The sequence below is a fragment of the Centropristis striata genome, chromosome 19 (assembly GCF_030273125.1).
Source record: "Centropristis striata isolate RG_2023a ecotype Rhode Island chromosome 19, C.striata_1.0, whole genome shotgun sequence".
NCBI lineage: Eukaryota > Metazoa > Chordata > Actinopteri > Perciformes > Serranidae > Centropristis > Centropristis striata.
Window position 1 is genome coordinate 33,504,163 of NC_081535.1, and position 22,104 is coordinate 33,526,266.

The following is a 22,104-nucleotide window of genomic DNA, read 5'->3' on the forward strand; positions in this document are numbered from 1 at the left end:
AAACCACAGTGTACCTTTTTTTGCATGTTGCATGTTGCATTTTTGCATGTTAAAGCACCCTACTCTCGCACATCTGAACAGTGTAAATTCATCTGCAGGACTGCGTAAAAACACTCCACAATCCACAGCAGGGTTTGTGGTAAAAAATAAATAAAAAACTCCACAGGATACCTTCAATGTAAATGCATGGAAATATACAGTGGTGGAAAAAGAATTCAGATCCCATACTAATACCACACTGTGAAATGACTCCACTACAAGTAAAAGTCCTGCATTCAAAACTTACTGAACTAAAAGTACAAACGTATCAGCATTAAAATGTACTTAAAGTATCAAAAGTAAAAGTACTTTTTATGCAGAATGACCCCACTCAGACTGTTTTATCTATAAATCTATTACTGGATTATTACTTTGGTTCCTGTTGTCCAGGTAGGACTCATTTTTAACTATTTAATATGCTGTTATGAGGTTTAATGTACAAACATGTATAATCATTTTAAATTAATAATGTTTTTAATGTTAAATCTCGACCTGAAAAGTCACCTACGGTGCTTAACAAATGTATTAGACCACAGGTGCCACAGCTGTCCTTAATTAACAGCATCAGTAATTACCAAAATCATTGTTTATGTTTCTGTAATGGTTAATACACCAGTATGCAGAAGCTCTTTAATCCAAATTATATTTTTAATGCTAAAACATAATTGTTTTTGTTATCCATGAATTGTCAAATGTACTGTTTTACATAAACACATTATTATTTCTTGATTAAATCGTTAAATTATAGTTATGTACTTGCATTCCTGCACAGAAAAATGAGTTTTAGTGGTTGAATGTTGATTCATTTCTGACTTCTCAGAGAAGCCCAGTGATCCGGCTCAAATCTGCTATTAAAAGGTGAATTCAGTTTGTTATTTGCCAAATAAATAACAATAACATTCTAGTTTTAAACAAGCTTTTGAAACATTTCTAAAATATTTATGTTTTCTCGTTTTTATGACAGGTGGTCTAATACATTTGTTAAGCATTTAAGTTAATGTAGTGGAGTAAAAAGTACAATATTTACCTTTAAAAATGAGTGGAAGAAGTATAAAGTTAGATATGTGGAAATACTCCACAAATACCCCAAAAATGAGTAAATCTAGCCAGTTACATTCCATTTTTATATTTTGTTTCAGGCTGAACATTTTTCATATAATCTGCACTCTGCACATTCTCCACTTAATTTGCACTAAGTTGTATATAGTATACTATTATTATTATTTTGTATATTTTGTATATTGTTAAATGTCTTTTCTTAGCTTGTTTTTTATCTTATCTTAAAATTGTGTGATTTTCTGCGGCTGTAACAAAGAAATTTCCCCGCTGTGGGATTAATAAAGTCAAATCTAAATCTATCTAAATCTAAATCTAGGTCACTGGAAAATTGTATTCCAGGTTCAAGTATAAATACAATTTTATTACAGAGCAACACAGTAACAAAACAAGAAATCAATATAATTTTACGACCAAGAATGATTTTCTCTGCAGCTCAGTGGATTTTACCACCTGCCTCCATCTCTGACATCATCATCTCCTGGATAAATGTGACTGGAAGTGAAGCGTGTTTCCCTGAATCACATCTCCTGTCTTTATTCTCATGTTTACCTGAGAAAACTCTATTTCTGCTCTAATTATTGTGCTTCACCTCTCCGTTTCCCTCAGAGCCGTCAGCTGCTCTCCTCATCTCTCCTCCTTCACTTTGTCGCTCTGATCAAACATCAAACACAACCTCGGCTGTCTGTCTATCAGCCCACTTTTTAAAAAACTAATCTCAAGTTAACTGGCTGCTCTGAAGGCTTGTTGAGACGTTTGAAGCCTCTGATTACTGAGCTCAGAGGACACAAACTTTCTTTTGTTTCCAGACATAGAAACAGGTTAAAATAAGACCAAACAAACACAATGAATAGATGTATAAATATTTTACACATCTAATATTCCTTTCTGATATAAAAAACCCCGTCAGGAATAAACTCTGTTGTTGTTCAGTACGTGTTCTGAACTAGAGTTTTCTATTTCAGGGTATTTTATACTTTTATACATTTCAGATCTTATACTTTTATACATTTCAGAGGCAAATGTTGTACTTTTTAATTCACTACATTTGTCTGAGAGCTTTAGTTGCGTTTCTGATTAAGAATTATACGAACAAAAACATTAACACTCAAAGTATATGAAGCAAATTTACATAGTTACACTTCATTAATACTGATCCAATAATATCACTAGAACTATATTTGGTAACTTCAGGTAATATTTCGAGAAAAAAGTAGCAAATTTACTAGATTAAAGTAACAAATCTACAAGAAAAAAAGTTGCAGATTTAAGAGATTTAAAGTGGTGAATCTGTGGGAAAAAAGTCGCAGATTTACAAGAAAAAAAGCAACTTTTTTCTCCCAGATTTACCACTTTAAATCTCGTAAAAAAAATTCTCAAAATATTATTTTTGTATGTTTTTTTTACACATTCTGGCTGTATGTAATATCCTCCAATATTCTCTAGGGTTGAAATTTGGAATTTGCAAGTATTTCAATGAGTGCCCTATTAAGGGTTAAACACTTTCAATTTCTAAAGCGTATACAAGTGAAAGTGACCTTCAGATTGTTTTAAAATGTCAGAATAGAAGGAAATAATAAAGGAGTAAAGAAAATAAAGGGTACATTGATATAAGGAAGATGTTTTCTTACCTGGTCTTCATGTCTGTCAGTTGACTGTTACGCTCCTCATTGTGCTGCGAGGCAAACACACACAGATATAAAGGCATTTAAATAGAAGCTAAACCCGTCTGAGCTTTAAGAGTTCACTCACAGCAGGAAGTAAATCCTCGCTACGCCAACACCTATTAATAAAATCACTCAAGATTCTCACTTAACCAACCCTGAACATATAACAGGATGAAGCTAAACAAAATTCTTTATATAATGGTAAGAATTGAGATGGTTTTTTTAAAGGTCAGTACCTCGTCAAGATGCTGAGACTTCTGGGAGGCCAGCTTCAGCTCCTCGCTGAGAGGGAACACAAAGAAAGGAGAGATGACACACTTAAAGTGCTGCATTAAAGGCAGGACAGTCTGATATCTGTGTCACCGACACTGCTGCATGCTTAAATCTGGTTTGTAGCCAGATGTTAAACCAGATGTTAAACATGCACACAAACACACCACACACTTGCATTCACCCACAAAATAACTGAATGCTTCCCCTGCTTTGATTTCGGGTTCAAAAATTAAACTAAAGCAACATTATGCAACCAGGGCCGTTTCTTAGCCCTGTTTTAGGATCCAATCACAGAACGGGGAGGGACGGCAAGACGATGACGCGTACTACTCGGCAGACGGAAGCTTGTAGTTTTGTAGTTTTCTTACGGATGCAACATGGCTGCAGCAGACTCCTGTTTCACCCAAAAAAGGATGTTTTAGCCTTGCTTCCGACAGGATTTGGGAAAAGTCTAATCTACTAATCTACCAACTAGCCCCGCTAGTAGCGCTACTAGCCCCGCTACTAGCCCCGCTACTAGTCCCGCTACTAGCCCCGCTACTAGTCCCGCTACTAGTCCCGCTACTAGCCCCGCTACTAGTCCCGCTACTAGCCCCGCTACTAGCCCCGCTACTAGCCCCGCTACTAGTCCCGCTACTAGTCCCGCTACTAGTCCCGCTACTAGCCCCGCTACTAGTCCCGCTACTAGCCCCGCTACTGTAACGCCGGTGATCTGGCTATGAGCCGGGGGACAGCAAAGCCACCCAGAGACCCGCAGCAGCTTGTTTATTGCCCATAAAATCAGTGGATGTGTGGCTGAATGTGAACATGCTGCAGAAAAACGTTGCACAAGCAGAATTGAGCACTAGGTAAGTAATGGGAAACCCTTACACCAGGGATGGGCAACTGGAGGCCCGGGGGCCACATACGGCCCGCACCCTCACTTGAAGTGGCCCTCAGTACAACTACATGCAAAGTGCAGTGTAAAAATGCGTAAAAATTACTTCTTGCAATTAATGTTTTGGTCTGCTGTTCTTGCATTGAAGAAAAAAAGAAATAAAAATAAGTAAATAATAATAATAAGTAATAGTAAATAATAGTAATAATAATAATAAGTGGTTATTTTTTATTTGCTTTAAACCTTTTGTTTTCCTATTTATACTGTTATGCATGCATTTGAGCATGAAATATGTTAAGTTACTGCACTGTTAACATATTTAAAATTGGAGTTTCATCATATTTGGTTAAGTGCACGCTCCTATATTTGGCCCTGTGGTAGTGAACATGAAAAATTGTGGCCCCCTGCAGCATTTAAGTTGCCCATCCCTGCCTTACACCAATATGTCAAGACGTAGGAATGTTGCCAAGATTGCAATATGCATTTTTTTTAATCATATAAAAAATATACTGGTATTATCATGAACAATATGATATGGCTGCAGTGTAGAAGTGAATTGCACTCTGAAACTGTCGGGGGACCAAATTGCAAAAAAACATAAATTCCTGCATAATGTAGCTTTTAAAAATGAAGATCTGCTAAAGAGATGTAAAGTGCTGTTGCATGTCAGATAAACTTGCATTGCTCTGTTACACAGATATAATCCACAGACTCAAAAGCCATCTGTTGGTCCGTATATCTGCTGTGACACCCTCCTTTTTTAAACATCTTAAAGGATTTGACAGCTGTAAAACCCACAGTGGTTTATAAACTCTAGATACAGTAGTGATACAGTACGAGTGAAAAACACCATCAGGATACAATAAACTAACACAGTAATCTGAGCATATGATCACATTTAGACCCAGACGCAGCTGCACGGACTGTGTTGTCTGGGAATTTATGAATCTGGGTATTTTTAGGATGTGGGAGCTGAACCAAATTTCGGGGGGAGAGAAACTGAAATTAGCTCCATGTGGGTCAGTCTTGAGATTTGTGTCAGAGGAAGAAGCTATGTGTGACTAATAGCTCCGACTGAGCACCAGCTGGGTGAAATGTTTATCTGCCTGCTGGATAATTACATCGGCCATGCCTCCGAAGCATCAACTCCTCTCAAAAACAACGGGGACGAGTTAAAGGGAAACCGCACCATTGAAAATATGGTTTATTACGTTTACAAACATCTGAGAAACAGACTCAGATCAGCGAATTCTTCAAAATTCTTCATTCTTCATATACAGATGAAGCAGCTAGGACTCCGCTTTCACTTGGGAAATCATTTAATGAATCATGTATAATAAAAGGAACTTTTGTTCTCAGGCTTGGGTTTACCAGCCTCTATAGACATCAAAACAGAGGTGAGGAAACCGAAGAGAAAGTTGGTAGAGGATAAAAAGCAAAGAAAAGGAGAGAGTGACCGAGTAAGAGTCCGCCAGACAAGAGTAAATGCCAGACTGGCTTTTTGGCTACATTCACACAAACGTGCTTTGGTTTGAAAACTCAAAGTGGCACTTTTTTTCTGGACAGGCTGAAAATTAGACTGTAGGAAACGATTACAGAGACACCCACTTTTGCATCATAATTGGGTTTTTAGAAAGTTACCACTTGTATTGAAGTGTTGTTGAAATGTGCTATATAAATAAACTTTCCTTGCCATACTGTTTGTTTTTTTGTAATTTATTTTCAATAATTTGTATGCAGTTATCTGTGTATGCAAATTCTGTACTGTTCATGTAATATTTTTAATAACTTGCATGCAGTATTTTCTGTCTGTTTGCAATCTAAAATTCCAATCAACACAAGCAATTTTTAATTGCTGGACACGGAGTAGCCAGACAATGTGGAAAAATAGCTGACTAGGGGGGTCCTGAGAATTTATTTTCCTTAAAATCCCAAATTTGGTGGCCTCTCACACATTTTAATGCCACTATTCCATCATAGGAATAGTGGCATTCATAGGAGTCCTAGCTGCTTCACTCTCATTTAATGCATCATGTATAATTTAATAGTTGTTTTTTTTGCAGCTTATAACTGTAGTTATTGGGTTACACTCTGATTGACATAACGATTTATAAAATGCTCTAAAGCTTTCGTTTATCTCTATAGGGCAGACGTGGGCATTAGGCGGCCCGGGGGCCACATTTGGCCCGTTGGCTGTCCCTGTCCGGCCCGCATGAGGTTACCCCGAAATTAGAAATCGATACAGCTGCAGTGCTCTTATTTTGAAGGCGATTTACATATGTGCGTGCATGCATGAGCACCTGCACAGATTTATCTTGATAAAAACACTTTGCTTTTTGCACAGGGTCAATAAATTGTTTGTTTACTGCATAACATACATGCTCTATATTGTTTTTGTGGTTTGAATGTATGTTGTCTTTAAAATAAATTGTTTTTTACATTTTTTACTGCTATGTTTGACTTACTCCACATTAACATAATCTTTTCATAACATGTATTCTTACCACTAACAGCTCTAAAACCAGATAATTTACTACATTTTATTATTTATTTTATTAACTATCTGTTTACCATTTATAAATGATGGTTATTGTAAAGTGTTACCTTTACATTTTATATATTTTTTTATATATTGCAGTGAAAACAAGGACAAAGTGAGCAAAATGTAAAAAAGATCAAAAAGCATCCTGAAACTGCTTGTTGGGTTAACAGCTCCAAAAACAATGTAAAATCTGAGCTGCGGTGCTTACAGATGCCGTCTCAGATGTCACAAAAGCCACAATGATCTCACACACACACACACACACACACACACACACACACACACACTCTGATGTCATAGTGAGAGTGGCGGCCATGTTGGAGCCAGGCGGTCCTAGGAGGAGAGACGGAGCGATTACATAAGAGACGCAGACAGAGGAAGGATGGAGGAAGGCAGTGTTGAGATGAGACGGGACGGAGGGAAGGAAACAGTTTAACAAGAGTCCTCTATTATCAGACATCAGCTGTTTTAAATTAACATTTTCAGAGAAGAGAAGGAGGATGAAGCTGCTTTTTATTTCACTATAACTAAAAAAATATATTTGTTGACATTTCTGTCTCCATCTGAGCTGCTCCTCCTTCAGGTTGCTGCATATTGATGACTATAATTCAGCCAATTAGATCCATCTGGAGCTCTGACATCACAGCTCGGGGCTCTGATGACTCAGGGGAGGTGTGGCAGGATGATGTAAAAAAAAAAAAACACACACATGCACACACACACAGGTCTATAAATAGACCTCAACATCAGACTCCAGATCCACAAAAAACACATCAAAATAAAATAAAAATGTAAAAAAAAGTATTTTTTATCCTACATCAAAAACTGTTTCAGCTGAGCGATCAGTCGAAGCTCGGCTGGTAATTAAAATTTTAATGAATTTGTTGCCATGCCAACTCGACGGAAGCCATGAAAGTAGTTGGTAATAAATTTTGCTTTATCATGTTTTGCTCTCATGTGTCCACAGAGGTCTAAACGGACGAGGGATGGGAAGCGAGAACCGATTCCAAATCGTCAGATCCATCAGAATCATTTACCTCTGAGCTTTTTTCACTTCCTCTTATCAATGCTGGCCTGTTTTTCTGACAGTTGTGTACTGCAAAACAAGTGACGTCAAACTCATGTGTCTACAGTGCTGGAAACTTGCAACAAAACAGGAGTAATGGCAGGAAGAGAGATGACAAAAATGTCTGAAAAATGATCATTTTAAAGGGTGGAAACAGCAGCAATATGCTGAAACAACATGCTGCAAAACATGGGCTTAAATCCCAGGAATGCCATAAAAATTACAGTCTATGCACAAGAACAACTGGCTTCCAACTGCCCAACAGCATGTCAATATATTGTTATACCAAAGATGTACAAATATTTTCTCATTTCATTTACACTGTGAAGCAAATATATCCTCAATACGGCAGCTGCCATGTCATTCTTGTGATGTCATTTGGAGCCAGAGTCTGCACAGTAGTGACAAATAGTGGATCACTGATAACGAGTAGTTATTTACATCAATTACAGCCGTCAATCCAAACGTTACAGCTCCTTTTATAGAATCAAATTAACTGAACAAATATCAGTGTGATGAGAATGACCTAAAATGACAGACACCATATATGGGGAAACATTTATTTAATCTGTATTTAAGTTTTTAATTTGGCTCATGTCCCATCCACTAAGATGGAGTGGGCGGGGTTTAAAACCTATTCTGGAGGTTTGTTTGTTTCTTCGTGAACATCATTGTACCCTCTAAATCAGGGGTGCCAAACTCTGGCCCGCGGGCCAAATTTGGCCCGCAGTGTAATTTTATTTGGCCCGCGAGGCAATACCAAATTATTATATTATTATTGTAAATGAATGACATTGATGTGTTTTTTATTTGAAATTTGATTTTGCATGTCTGCACTATTTAGTTATATATTGTATGTTTATAAGCGTTGCTGGTTCCATATTTAATGTTAAAGCAAAACATGTTTGGTATATATTAAAAGGTTTATTTGTTCAATGTTGGCCCGCAATTTTATTCAAGTTTTACATTTTGGCCCATTGTGTATTTGAGTTTGAAACCCCTGCTCTAAATCATTGAAAATTAGGGCTTGCCCTCAAGGATGTCTTGAGATTAAATAAAGATTTAATGAAATGGAAAATGTGCCTGATAATTAAAGTTGACTACAGTAAAGTTTTCAAGAAATTTGCCCAAAACCCTTCATTATTATATTCAAAACAAACTTTTTTTCTAAAAATACTTCAGCATGTATCTATTGTCTTGTGCACAAATGGAAGTGTTTATGTATCTTATATCTTGCAATTGCACTGGAAATTATGCATACTTCAGTTACAAAAATCTCTACAGAAACAGATTTTCCAATTCTTGACACAAATAGATGGAGAAAAAGCTCTAGCTGATTTCAAGAATCCACATCTTGATTTCCAATGCATATAGAAACAAAGAAAACCAGATGCAACTGTTAAAGTACACTACTGGTCAAAAGTTTTAGAACACCCCAATTTTTCCATTTTTTATTTAAATTCAAGCAGTTCAAGTCAAATGAACAGCTTGAAAGGGTCCAAAGGTAAGTGGTGAACTGCCAGAGGTAAATAAAAAAAGGTAAGCTTAACCAAAACTGAAAAATAATGTACATTTCAGAATTATACAAGTAGGCCTTTTTCAGGGAACAAGAAATGGGTTAACAACTTAACTCTATGGAGTCTTGGGCTATTTTGTCCATTTTTGAATTCTTTTCATGTCTTTGTAAGTCATTTTGTGTCTTTTTGTGTCTTTTTTGGTCATTTTGTGTCTTTTTTTTGGTCATTTTGTGTCTTTTTTTTGTCATTTTGTGTCTTTTTTTAGTCCTTTAGTCCAACATAAAATGTGATTTTGAATCTTTTTTTTACTTTCAAAACACTATCATGCTCAATAAAGAATTTTAAATGTTGCAAATGTGCATTAATTTCAGAGTACACTGAGACATTAAACTGCATCATTTTCAATTAAATTCTGGAAAAGTTGGTGTGTTCTAAAACTTTTGACCAGTAGTGTACATCCAAAACATGCATATAACATGGATTAAAACATGTAGAACTGTAATGTAAAATGCAAAAAGTATAAGTTTCATAGTTATGGATCTTAAACTGAGTCCTGTTAGGATGTACAACATTTTGAACAACTCATGTTTTTGATGTTTTATATGGATGCCATTATACCCAAGAGGCTTATTTTTTACTGTGATTATGAGTATTGTGCATTGTACTCCACCATCATATCCATAATCACATAATCGCCCCTTCTGGCTAATTATGGGCTTTACACAACAATTTATAGCATATTTAAAAGTGGAAGCGTCTCTCTGGAGGCTGCAGATGGAGCCACTTTAACAACATATTTGACATTTCAGCATCAAGCACGTTCCTACATGTTTATTTAAACGCAATGAAACTGGGGCCATATTTGCACAGTGCAGAATCATCAGCTTGACGAATGAAGGCCGGATTTTTTAATCATCCATTTGGACCCGCAGGACGGATAAACTGCAGCAGTCTAATGAACTGGCTGGCTCTAGGTCACCTTTACAGGAGACACACACGGCAGCAGTGGTGGTTCTAGACCAGTTTTACTGTGGGGGCCAAGGAGGGGCCAGTGTTTAATCAGAGGGGCACATTAGCACATGAAAAAATGGCAAAGATGATATTTAAGCATTCAAAATCTTTGAATGTCTCGAAAAAGACACAAAATGACTCCAAAAGACACAAAATGACCAAAAAAGACACAAAATGAGAAGACAGAATGACAAAAAAAAAACACAGAAAACATAAAAATGACAAAAAAAAAGACACAAGGTGACCAAAAAGACAAATGAGAAGACAGAATAACCACAAAAAAACCCCACAGAAGACACAAAATGACCAAAAAAAGACACAAAATGAGAAGACAGAATGACAAAAAAAAACACAGAAAACATAAAAATGACAAAAAAAAAGACACAAGGTGACCAAAAAGACAAATGAGAAGACAGAATAACCACAAAAAAAACCACAGAAGACATAAAAATGACAAAAAAAAGACACAAAATGACAAAAAAAGACACTAAATGAGAAGACAGAATAACAAAAAAAAACCCACAGAAGACACAAAATGACCAAAAAAAGACACAAAATAACTAAAATAGACACAAAAAAGACACATAAATGACACAAAAGACAAAAAAGACACAAAATGACAAAAAAAAAGACACAAAATACCTAAAAAAGACACAACAACAGACACAAAATTACCAAAAAAGACACAAAAAAGACACAAAATGACTCACAAAGACACGTAAAGACATGAAAAGGATTCAAAAATGGACAAAATATCCCAATAAGACTCCAGAGAGTTAAACTATTATACAATGTAACATTCTGGGTTCCTTTTGTGTACAATGAGATATTTTGAACAAAAAAAAGGTTAGAATTGTTCCATTGTTCATTGTTATAAATTGATAATTTTATTATTAATTTGACACAGGGGCCACAGCAGGGGCCAAAGGCTTCTTCACAGGGGCAGTGGCCCCTGGAGGCCCCTGTGTAGAACCACCACTGCACGGTAGGAAAAAACACATCAGTTATGGTGAGTACTCACATTTCCTTGCAGAGGACTCCGATTCGCTGCGTTTCCGAGCTGCTCCGCTCCTTCGACAGGCTGAGCTCCTCCTGGTATTTGGAGTTCTGCTGTTTTAAAGCCTCGAGCTGAGAAGAACACACCAAGGTTATTATAGTTAACGAAAACTAAACTAACTGAAATAAAAATAAAAACTAGAGTTTTTAAAAAAACGATAACTAACTGAAACTGTATTTTGTGGTTACAAAACTAACTAAAACTAACTAAAATTATAGTGAAAATGTCCTTAGTTTTCGTCTTTGTCAACTTTTTTCATTCATAATTCAGTGTTTCTATTTGAACATGCAACACATGGTGAATATGTTTACTGAGACTGGGATGTTTACACTAGAACCAAAATACTAAACAGTTAATAACCTTATTGGGGCTGAGATGATAAACCAAAGGAAATAAAGGCAAAATTTATTATGACCACTTTGAATCTGGCACCCAACATATAGCCCATTACAAAAAAACTAAAACTAACACTAAAACTAATAAAAACTAAACTAAAACTAAGCATTTTCAAAAAATAAAAACTAAACTAAAACTAGCAAACTCACTCTAAAAACTAACTAAAACTAACTGAATTTGTCTTTGTAAGTCATTTTGTGTCTTTTTTTTGTCATTTTGTGTCTTTTGGTGTCTTTTTTGTCATTTTGTGTCTTTTTTTGGTCATTTTGTGTCTTTTTTTAGTCCTTTAGTCCAACATAAAATGTGATTTTGAATCTTTTTTTTTACTTTCAAAACACTATCATGCTCAATGAAGAATTTTAAATGTTGCAAATGTGCATTAATTTCAGAGTACACTGAGACATTAAACTGCATCATTTTAAATTAAATTCTGGAAAAGTTGGTGTGTTCTAAAACTTTTGACCAGTAGTGTATCTTATATATTGCGATTGCACTGGGAATAATGCATATTTCAGTTACAAAAATCTCGACAGAAACAGATTTTCCAATTCTTGACACAAATAGATGGAGAAAAAACTCAAACTGAAAAAAAAGCTGAAGAATCCAAAACTATTATAACCTTGGAACAGACGCGGGAAAGGAAAAGGGGTCAGAAAGAGTAAATACAGACCAATACAACAATAAAAGGACATTTCAGGAGGAGGAGATCTAATAATATATTCACAGCTAAATGTTGTTACACTAAAGGCCCATTAGAACTGGATTTATTTCTCTCAGGAAGGTCGTATCATTTTAACATCACCTGCACTAGTGAGTGATTTAATCCCGTCTGGAGCGTGTGAGTGCTTTAATATCTCAGTCTCACCCCCACTAATAATTACAGCCTCAATAACTAACTGTTTTATGGCCAACTGCCTGTTTTTTCCTGCTGCAATTTCAATCAGCGTCCTTGAATGTAAAAAAAGGATCTGTGAGTTTTTCCGTGGGAAGATCCGTTTCCTTCTACTTCATTAATCTTTTAATCAGCTCAGTGTTACAAATTGAAATAGAGTATGTCAAAAATGTTAAACATAAACTTGTAAGCAGATATGTAACCAATATAATGACAGGAAAAAAGGCTTTATCTGCTGAACCATGAGTTTGTTTTTAGCCTATATTTGTTTACATTTACTATCAAAAGCAGGGGTCTCAAACTCAAATTACATGGGGGCCGCTGGAGGCAGTATCAAAACGACCAAAAAAAGACACAAAATTACTAAAAAAGACAGAAAAAAAGCAGAAAAAAACTAAATTACTTAAAAAATATACAAAATGACCAAAAAAAGACACTAAATTACTAAGAAAAAGACACAAAATGACCAAAAAAAGACACTAAATTACTAAGAAAAAGACACAAAATGACCAAAAAAAGACACTAAATTACTAATAAAAAGACACAAAATGACAGAAAAAAACTAAATTACTTAAAAAAGACACAAAATCACCAAAAAATGACACAAAATGACCCAAAAATACACAAAATTATTTAAAAAGACAGAAAATTACTAGAAAAAGACACACAATGACCAAAAAGACACAAAATTACCAAAAAAGACACTAAATTACTAATAAAAAGACACAAAATGACAGAAAAAACTAAATTACTTACAAAAGATACAAAATCACCAAAAAATGACACAAAATGACCCAAAAATACACAAAATTACTTAAAAAGACAGAAAATTACTAGAAAAAGACGCACAATTACCAAAAAGACACAAAATTACCAAAAAAGACACGCAATTACAAAAAAAGACACAAAATTACTAAAAAAAAGGACACAAAATTACCAAAAAGACACAAAATTACCAAAAAAAAACCTTTCTTTTTGTTAACGCCGTCATAGAAACAAGTGAAACAAAGCTCCAGCTTGCGCAATAAAGGGACCTTCCACACACAACATGGTAAAGTGCCATTTAAATAAAACTCACATTAAACTTAAATATCAAGGTGAGGGCCACAAAATATCGTCTCGAGGGTCCCAATTGGCCCGCGGGCCGCGAGTTTGAGACCCATGATCAAAAGTATGCCGTGGGGCGTCTCCGTGGCACACCTGTCAATTAAGTCTTAAAATTGCACAAAAAATATCTTCGGAAAAAAAAAACGATGCCGAATTAGCCGTTTGCAGTGAACCCATTGATCAACGGATAACTGTTCCTGGATTATTTTACTACTGAAGAAAACCTTTAAATTAGACAATTCTCAGGCAAGTTCTGAAGCATCTTTTTGTTTGATTTCAAAGCAGATTCATAAACACTAGGAAAATCACAATAAATGATATTTATATACAGTACAGTTTCATGTTTGTGTGTGTCAGACTTCAAAAAGCTAACTGTCATAACTCTGAGTAACTAATGCAGCATTTTTGACTCAAGCTACAGACTAAAATTCAGGATATTTCATCCTCTGCTGCTTTGATTTTGACCATTCTTTTTCAAAAATCTGTTTCTAATGAGTCCCCCAACTCCTTTAAATTCAGTTGCAGATTATTTTCTTGATTAATTGACACATTGTTTAGTGCATAATGGAAGGAAACATACAGGGAAATCTCCATCACAGTCAAAAGTGACACTTTAAATCGCCTATTTTGTCTGACGGAAACCCAAAGATATTTAATTTACTTTTATAAGACAGAAAGAGGCAAGACATCTTCATGTTACAGAAGCTGAAATCAGCAAATGTTTGGCATTTTTACTTGAAAACAAATCTCAACAGTTGTTGATTGGGACAAACCCAAAGTTTAGGGGTTAAAACAGCAACAAAGATCCAGAATGTGCCAAGATCAAGACCTTTGTTGAAAATAAATGCCCTCATTATCTGAAAATACTTTCACAATTTATTTTCTAACAATAGATCAACTAATCTTTTCACCTCTATTGGACACCATAAACATGTATTTAACCCTATAAAACCTGAACCATTAAATAATTGCCAGAATTTTTTTTTTTTAACTTGAGTGTTTATTGAACCTGCTGACAGATAATTTAAAAAAAAATCCAAAAACAATAGGGATATATGATTCTAATTTGTATCATATTTGATACATCAGTTCTTTTTGTGCAATTTGTTGCTCACAGTTTGTTTTTCTTGAACTAACAAAAACATAAAATCCAACATTTTTAACCTTTTCAGGCTTTACTTTCTTTTAACATTTTCCTCAAACATGCAAAATATTTTCCAACATCATACATCTGCTGATATGAAGTTTTCATGCAGCAATGACTGATCCACCAGTGGAACCTGCATATCATTTTTGCTATATCTTGTATTTTTGTGCAATTTGTTGCTCAGTTGTTGTTTTTTCAACACGTCAGGTTTTTTAGGAAAAAAACATCACACTGATTATGTATAGGTCTCAAAAACTTGTGTATCAAATATGATACACTTGGCTTTATAGGGTTAACATCATATTATCACGTCTTTTAAAAGCTTTTGCATCGGAGGAAAAAATAGCAGTGAGACACGAGATATTCTGGGTCATTAAGAGTGAAACGGCAATTAATTCTTAAAATAAACAACACTTTGATATTTGTGATGAGTCAGCAGAGAGCAGAATGGCTTCAATCCACGTGAGACTAAAAATAAAAGCCCCGGAGACGTCACTTTTTCCAGCTTCACCTCATGCAAACTTCTGGTTTCTCATTCAAGTCACATATCCAGGATTCCCCCCCAAAAAAACTCCACATCTCATAAAGCATCAAACTGACAGCATTGCAATCTCTGCACGTGTCAAAAATAGCAATAGTCGATAGTTAATTAACACGTTTCAAATCAATGCCTTTGCTGCAGCTTGCCTCCGAAGTGTCGCAATTCACACTGTAAGCGTCTGCAGCATGTTTATGTTTGCACATTAACACATTATATCAAGTGTGTCATCACCGACTGTGTTTTGGATGCCTTTTCACACAAGTTTCTGACTTTTTAACCAATATTTATCCACACCTCCTGAGTGAGATGTAGCCTGCAGAGTATGCTCACATACAATTAAAAACATACACAAATGCATGCATGTAAGCCCAAAACCCAATGATATTCCCCCTATGCTAAAACTAAATCACAACAAATCAGGAAATTAGCAAATAACCACAAGTGAGAAGCAAAGAAGGTTCATAGAATGACAAACATAAATACTCCCAGTTTATGCTCTGTCTCCATCTCCCACTCTCATCAAAAACCTCCAAAATATCAAGTTTACGGTCATAATGGGAGAAAATTTGCATTCATAATAAATCAAAAAATGTGTTTTTCTTGAAGATTCCTCAAAAAAATTCAGTCAAAAATCCCCAACTATGGGCGTCCCGGTGGCTCACACCGGTAGAGCGCTTACCATGTAGGCTGAGTCCTTGCTGCGGCGGAGCCGGGTTCGAATCCGGCCTGAGCTCCCTTTGCCGCATGTCTTCCCCTCTATCACCCTCTTTCTATCTATCACTATCAATAAAAGCAAAAAAATGCCAAAAAAATAATCCTTAAAAAAAAAAAAAAATCCCCAAATATTCTGTTTAATATCATAAAATACAAAGAAAAGCAGCAAATAATCACAGCTGAGATGCCGAAAACAGCTTATTATATGTTGCAAATTTATGTTGCATCTCTCTCATTCTGATCTCCTTCCTGTCTAATGACACAAAATAATAATGATAATATTTAATACAAGTTTCAGCTCTGGATCCAAAGCACAGAAATCTAACATTACAGCCATGAAATACAACCATTTACGAGCTATGAGAGCATCTCTTCCTGCATACACAGACAGTAAATTGCCCTAAAATCTGCAGCCCTGATCAGATTTGAATCCCGTGCAAAAAAAAAAGCAAAACAAAAGGCGCCAATCCTACCTGGTAGTGAGGCAAGTAGATGTTACTGGAGTAACCCTGATGCAGAGCAGTGATGTCCATGCCTGCACAGCTCTCCGCTGTCTGATTTAAACCCGTGTTCACCTGCTAAACAGCAGCAGCGTTGTTTCTATGTCCCTCTCTCTCTCTACAGCATCACATGCACAGACTAAAACAAGCTGGGCATCAATAAACCATCAGCTCTGGTCCCCCGCCGTGCACAGCTGCGAGAGGGAAATGGAGAGCGCGTCGCTCCAGCAGCCTCGCTCTCTCTCACACAGTCGGGTTAAAGAAGCGGAGCACTTCCATTATGTAAGCCCCAGCAGAATAAGCTCCTCCCAGACTCCCCCCCGCCAGATTTCTGCATCTCACAATCTTGTTTCCACACTCTCCAACAACATATGTACACACTCCTCGGAAAGATTCGCCTTTCATTCACAGGGTTTACATGAATCACAGCAAAAACAAGAATCAGCTGGCTTTTTTTAAACTAAAAGGTCTGAAAACAACGAGCCATTCATATACCACTCTCTCTCTCTCTTATACTGATATGCTGCAGCATCTGTACACACTGTTAAAAATCTTTGTAGAAATAACAGTAAAACACTGTCAAATACATCAGAAATAGGGCGTAAAATAAAAAATTGTATATCACCATATTAGACACTTTTAATTAATCAAAATCAAATCAAAGAATAGCACAAAACTTTTACTTTTTTCTGCCATAAAGTGGAAGAAACACACAGTTTTGCTGTAAAAAATATTAGATTTTTCATTTAAAATGAATGGAGAAATACCATAACGTCACAAGGACATAACTACCCTAAAAATAATAGCAGACCAAAGGACCTAACAAAGGACCTAAAATGACCAAAAGAGTCACAAAACCATCAAAAAAGACACAAAATGACCAAAAAAATACGTAAAATTATCAAATGAGACACAAAATTACCAAAAAGAGACACAGATTTTTCAGTCTAAATGACAAAAATCTTTGTAGAAATAACAGTAAAACACTGTCAAATACATCAGAAATAGGGCGTAAAATAAAAAATTGTATATCACCATATTAGACACTTTTAATTAATCAAAATCAAATCAAAGAATAGCACAAAACTTTTACTTTTTTCTGCCATAAAGTGGAAGAAAAACAGTTTTGCTGTAAAAATATAACATTTTCATGCAAAATTTATGGAGAAATACCATGATGTGTGAATGAATGACACAATTACCCTAAAAATAACAGGAATACTCAGTCTAAATTACAGTTTTTGCTGATATTTACATTTAAATTTAGAATAGAAAATCCACTCACTGTAATTTTTACGGTGAAGTTCTGGCAACCACAGCTGCCGGTATTTTACCGTAAATTAAACAGATTTTTTTTACAGTGCACAGACAATCTAACTCGGGATGAATTGTTTGGTCTGTAAATGGCAGACAATTGTGAAAAATGGCAATTAACGCATTAAAATGCTTCTTTTGGTTCGCCAAAACTCAATGGCATTTAGTTTACTATCATAGAGATGAAAAAATAACCAAGAAAAACAGCATTGTGGAATGACAAATATAAATAATACCAAACAAAAAGTACGTTTATGTTCTGCCTCTGTCTCCAATTTCATGCCAGAATCCCAAAATATTCCATTTACAATCATAGATGAAGAAAAGCCAGCAAATAACCACAACTGACGCGCTAAAAACAGCAATTCTTTTGTCATTTTGTTGCATCTCTCTCTTTTCCTAAAACAAAAAGCAAGTTTATGTTCTGTTAATGTCAACCCAACTCCAGAATCTCTACATTTTAAGTTTTTAATCATCAAGATCAAGATGCCTAAAAACCAACAAATAACCACAACTGAACATTATAATTAGTTATTTCATTATCAATATATCTGACCTTTATTTTATTTTATTTTTTTCTTGTTTTGGTTGATAATAAACCCAATGACATCATTCTGTTATACTATCATTAAAGACTAGGACAACAAGAACCACAATCCTACCAGAAAAAAGAAATAACCAAAAAGGTTTTTGGGATGATGAATATAAATACTACAAAACAAAAGCATGTTTGTGTTTTGTCTCCATCTCCCACTCGACTCCAGAATCCTTAAATATTCAGCTTCCTTTCATCGAAGGCGAGATAACCACAACTGAAAAGCTGGAACAAACACATTTTTTGGGGCATTTTTGCCTAAAACAAATTTAAAAACTGGGGCATCCCCGGGGCTGTGGCCCAGTTTGAGTCATATAGTGTTTTATACTGTTTTAGTCAGGTGTTGGAGCATCTGTATGTAGACTATCTAACTGGGGCTGCATCTCATTATTTTCATTCTCAACTGAAAAATGAAAATTTCCAAGGTTTTTAAACTGCTTCTTTTCACCGACCATGACTCCAAAACCCAACGATATTCTCTCTATGATAAAACTAAATCACAACAAATCAGGAAATTAGCAAATAACCACAATTGAGAAGCAAAGAAGGTTCATAGAATGACAAACATAAATACTCCCAAACAAAAAGCCTATTTATGCTCATCAAAAATCCCAAAATATCAAGTTTACAGTCATAATGGGAGAAAATTTGCATTAATAGTAAATCAAAAAATGTCAAAAATGTCAAAAATCCCCAAATATTCTGTTTAATATCATAAACTACAAAGAAAACCAGCAGCTGAGATGCAGAAAACAGCTTATTATGTTGCAAATTTATGTTGCATCTCTCTCATTCTGATCTCCTTCCTGTCTAATAAAGGCTTATGACACAAAATAATAATAATAATATTTAATACAAGTTTCAGCTCTGGATCCTACAGATATAAAAGCACAGACCAGAGGAGCAGATCTCAACTCAAGCGTTCATTAATTAATCCCAAAATATCAAGTTTACGGTCATAATGGGAGAAAATTTGCATTAATAATAAATCAAAAAATGTGTTTTTCTTGAAGATTCCTCAAAAAAATCAGTCAAAAATCCCCAAATATTCTGTTTAATATCATAAAATACGAAGAAAACCAGCAAATAATCACAGCTGAGATGCCGAAAACAGCTTATTATATGTTTCAAATTTATGTTGCATCTCTCTCATTCTGATTTCCTTCCTGTCTAATAAAGGCTTATGACACAAAATAATAATAATAATAATATTTAATACAAGTTTCAGCTCTGGATCCTACAGATATAAAAGCACAGACCAGAGGAGCAGATCTCAACTCAAGCGTTCATTAATTGAAGCAATGTTGCGTCCAGACACACACACACACACACACACACACACACTGTGACATGTGCAGGATTACATCACAACCTCCAGCATCATGGCTGAGCGGAGAGCAGCAGCAGATGTAAGAGCGTCCCTGCTGAATAAATGGAAACGTGTGTTTGTTTTCCTCCACAGAGAGTCAACTCCTGTTTCTCTTTCATGGAGCGGCAAAAACATTTTTTTTTTTTTTTTTTTGATGACAGTGGCGTTGTGCTGTGCCTTTTAGTTTCAGTGTATTTAAAGCAGCTACAGTGCAAGGAGTTTTTAACTGGTTATGAAACAGTCTCAGTGTAATACTGATGTCTTTATAAGCTCGTCAGAGGCAAAAAGACCATCAGCAAGAAGATTGGGTCCTATTCAATTCATCTTATATTATATATATTATATTATTATATAATATATTATATCAATTCATCTACCTCTACCAGAACCAACATTACTGAAATGCACTAAATCTACGCACGACACTTTGCTATGTTATTAATATTATTACTATTATTATTATTATATATACTGTTGCTGCCATTACTATTATTACTATATACTGTAATATACTACTATTATTATTATACCGGCCTTATTTATTATTATTATTATTACTATTATTATATATCATATTATTTTACTTATAATTACTTTATTTATATTTTTCATTTTATTTTTTATATTGTTTATTATCTATTATTACATATTATATTATATATATTATATTATATACTGTACTATTATTATTATTATTATATACAGTCTAGTCACTATAGCATTCTCTGCAAAATCTTTGTGTATTTTATTTATTGCTTTCATAACAGAAAAATATATACAAATTATATATACAAATTAGAGATAATTGGTGGAGCTACACAGAACAATACATGTTTTGTTTTATTTTGACAGAGTTTTTGACATTAGACAAACAAAACAACATAAATGGCACAGCAACAGAATAACACTAATTCAGTTTGACCATATATAAATATAAATATTATAAACATAAATACAATTACCATGTGTATTACAAAACTACAGTCTACATATGTCCATGTTACAGAGGCTTTTCTAAATTTCTGTACTTTGTAAAGATGATGTCTTAATATTTGTTTTTAAACTGTCTTATGTTTTGGCTTTTCTGTACTTCCACACTTAACTTATTCCACAATTTAACTCCGTAGATGCTGATACAAAAGCTCTTTTTTGGTTGTGCTCACAAACTGCTAAAGTTAGAGTGAATGTGGTGCGAACAAGAGGGCACCAGAGAGCTGCAGACTGAGAGAACACTGCAGGTGGACAGCTCAGATTGAGAACGAAATAACGAAATAAATATTAAAAATATCAAGTTACAGATGGAGGTGAGATGGAAGAGACAGGGGGAGAATAAAAGAGAGAGAGACGGTCCTCTGTATGTCATGCGTGGCTGATTGAATGTGATAACTGGGACTTGCACAGTCACATGGAGTCACCGTGGAAGTCCTGATGTGAATACGTAATAAAAGCCCTGCAGGCTGCAAATGTTAAACTTATGTGTGTGCATGTGTGAATCCTTTCTTTTACAGCAGTAGTTCTCAACCTTTTTGAGTCGCGACCCCCAATTTACCCCAATTTAACATGCATGTTGTCCGCGACCCCCGCTCACCGAACACAATCTCACATGCACAGTTCAGATCACCCAAAAAAGAAACAAAATGACCAAAAAAAAGCCACAAAATGGCCAAAAAAGACACAAAATGACCCCAAAAGAAACAAAATGACCAAAAAAGACATAAAATGACAAAAAAAGAAACAAAATGACCAAAAAAGACACAAAATGACCAAAAAAAGGAAACAAAATGACCAAAAAAGACACAAATTGACCACAAAATGATCAAAAAAAGACACAAAATGACCCAAAAAAGACACAAAATGACCAAAAAATACACAAAATGACCAAAAAAGGCATTAAATGACCAAAAAGACTAAAACACATGAACACTTTAACACAGTGGAGACAGAGCTGACTTCCAAAATGATTTGGCGACCCCCAGAAATCATCTCGCGACCCCATTTGGGGTCCCGACCCCAAGGTTGAGCACAGCTGTTTTACAGGACTGTGCACACAACGAGTGCTTAACCTTTTGGAAACCAGAAAATACAGTAAAAGTGTGAAGGATTGCTTTAGCAGGGTTTGTCTGCTACAAATGTCCGGACGCTGAGGAGAATTCAATTGAGCCAATAATATAATTTTGTGGGGCTACAGATTACCTTTAAAAAAGTTCACAACTAATCCCGTCTTTGTTTTTACTAGATTTGGGGACGTTTTCACTCTAGCAACCCTGGAAAACTTGACTCATCCTCATCCTTGAAGAGGAAGAGTCAACACTATCTTGAAAATCAAGTCAATTAAAATAGTTGTGGTTTATAGTCCTAATGACCTATTTATTGTGTTGTTCTGTTTGCTTTGTTAGCACTTCTTGATTGATTTTGAAGAAATGT

General features: G+C 35.2%; 1 protein-coding gene across 2 annotated transcripts in view; it reads right to left on the reverse strand.

Moving 5' to 3' along the window:
* Positions 1–22,104, reverse strand: part of clip1b (CAP-GLY domain containing linker protein 1b) — a 56,714-nt gene that overhangs the window by 4,565 nt on the left and 30,045 nt on the right. For both annotated transcript variants that reach the window (XM_059357473.1, XM_059357472.1), the window contains 3 exons: positions 11,070–11,176; positions 2,999–3,044; positions 2,727–2,770 (listed from right to left, as the gene is read on the reverse strand). In XM_059357473.1, the coding sequence (XP_059213456.1) occupies positions 2,727–2,770; positions 2,999–3,044; positions 11,070–11,176 (197 nt within the window). The remainder of the gene's footprint in view (positions 1–2,726; positions 2,771–2,998; positions 3,045–11,069; positions 11,177–22,104) is intronic.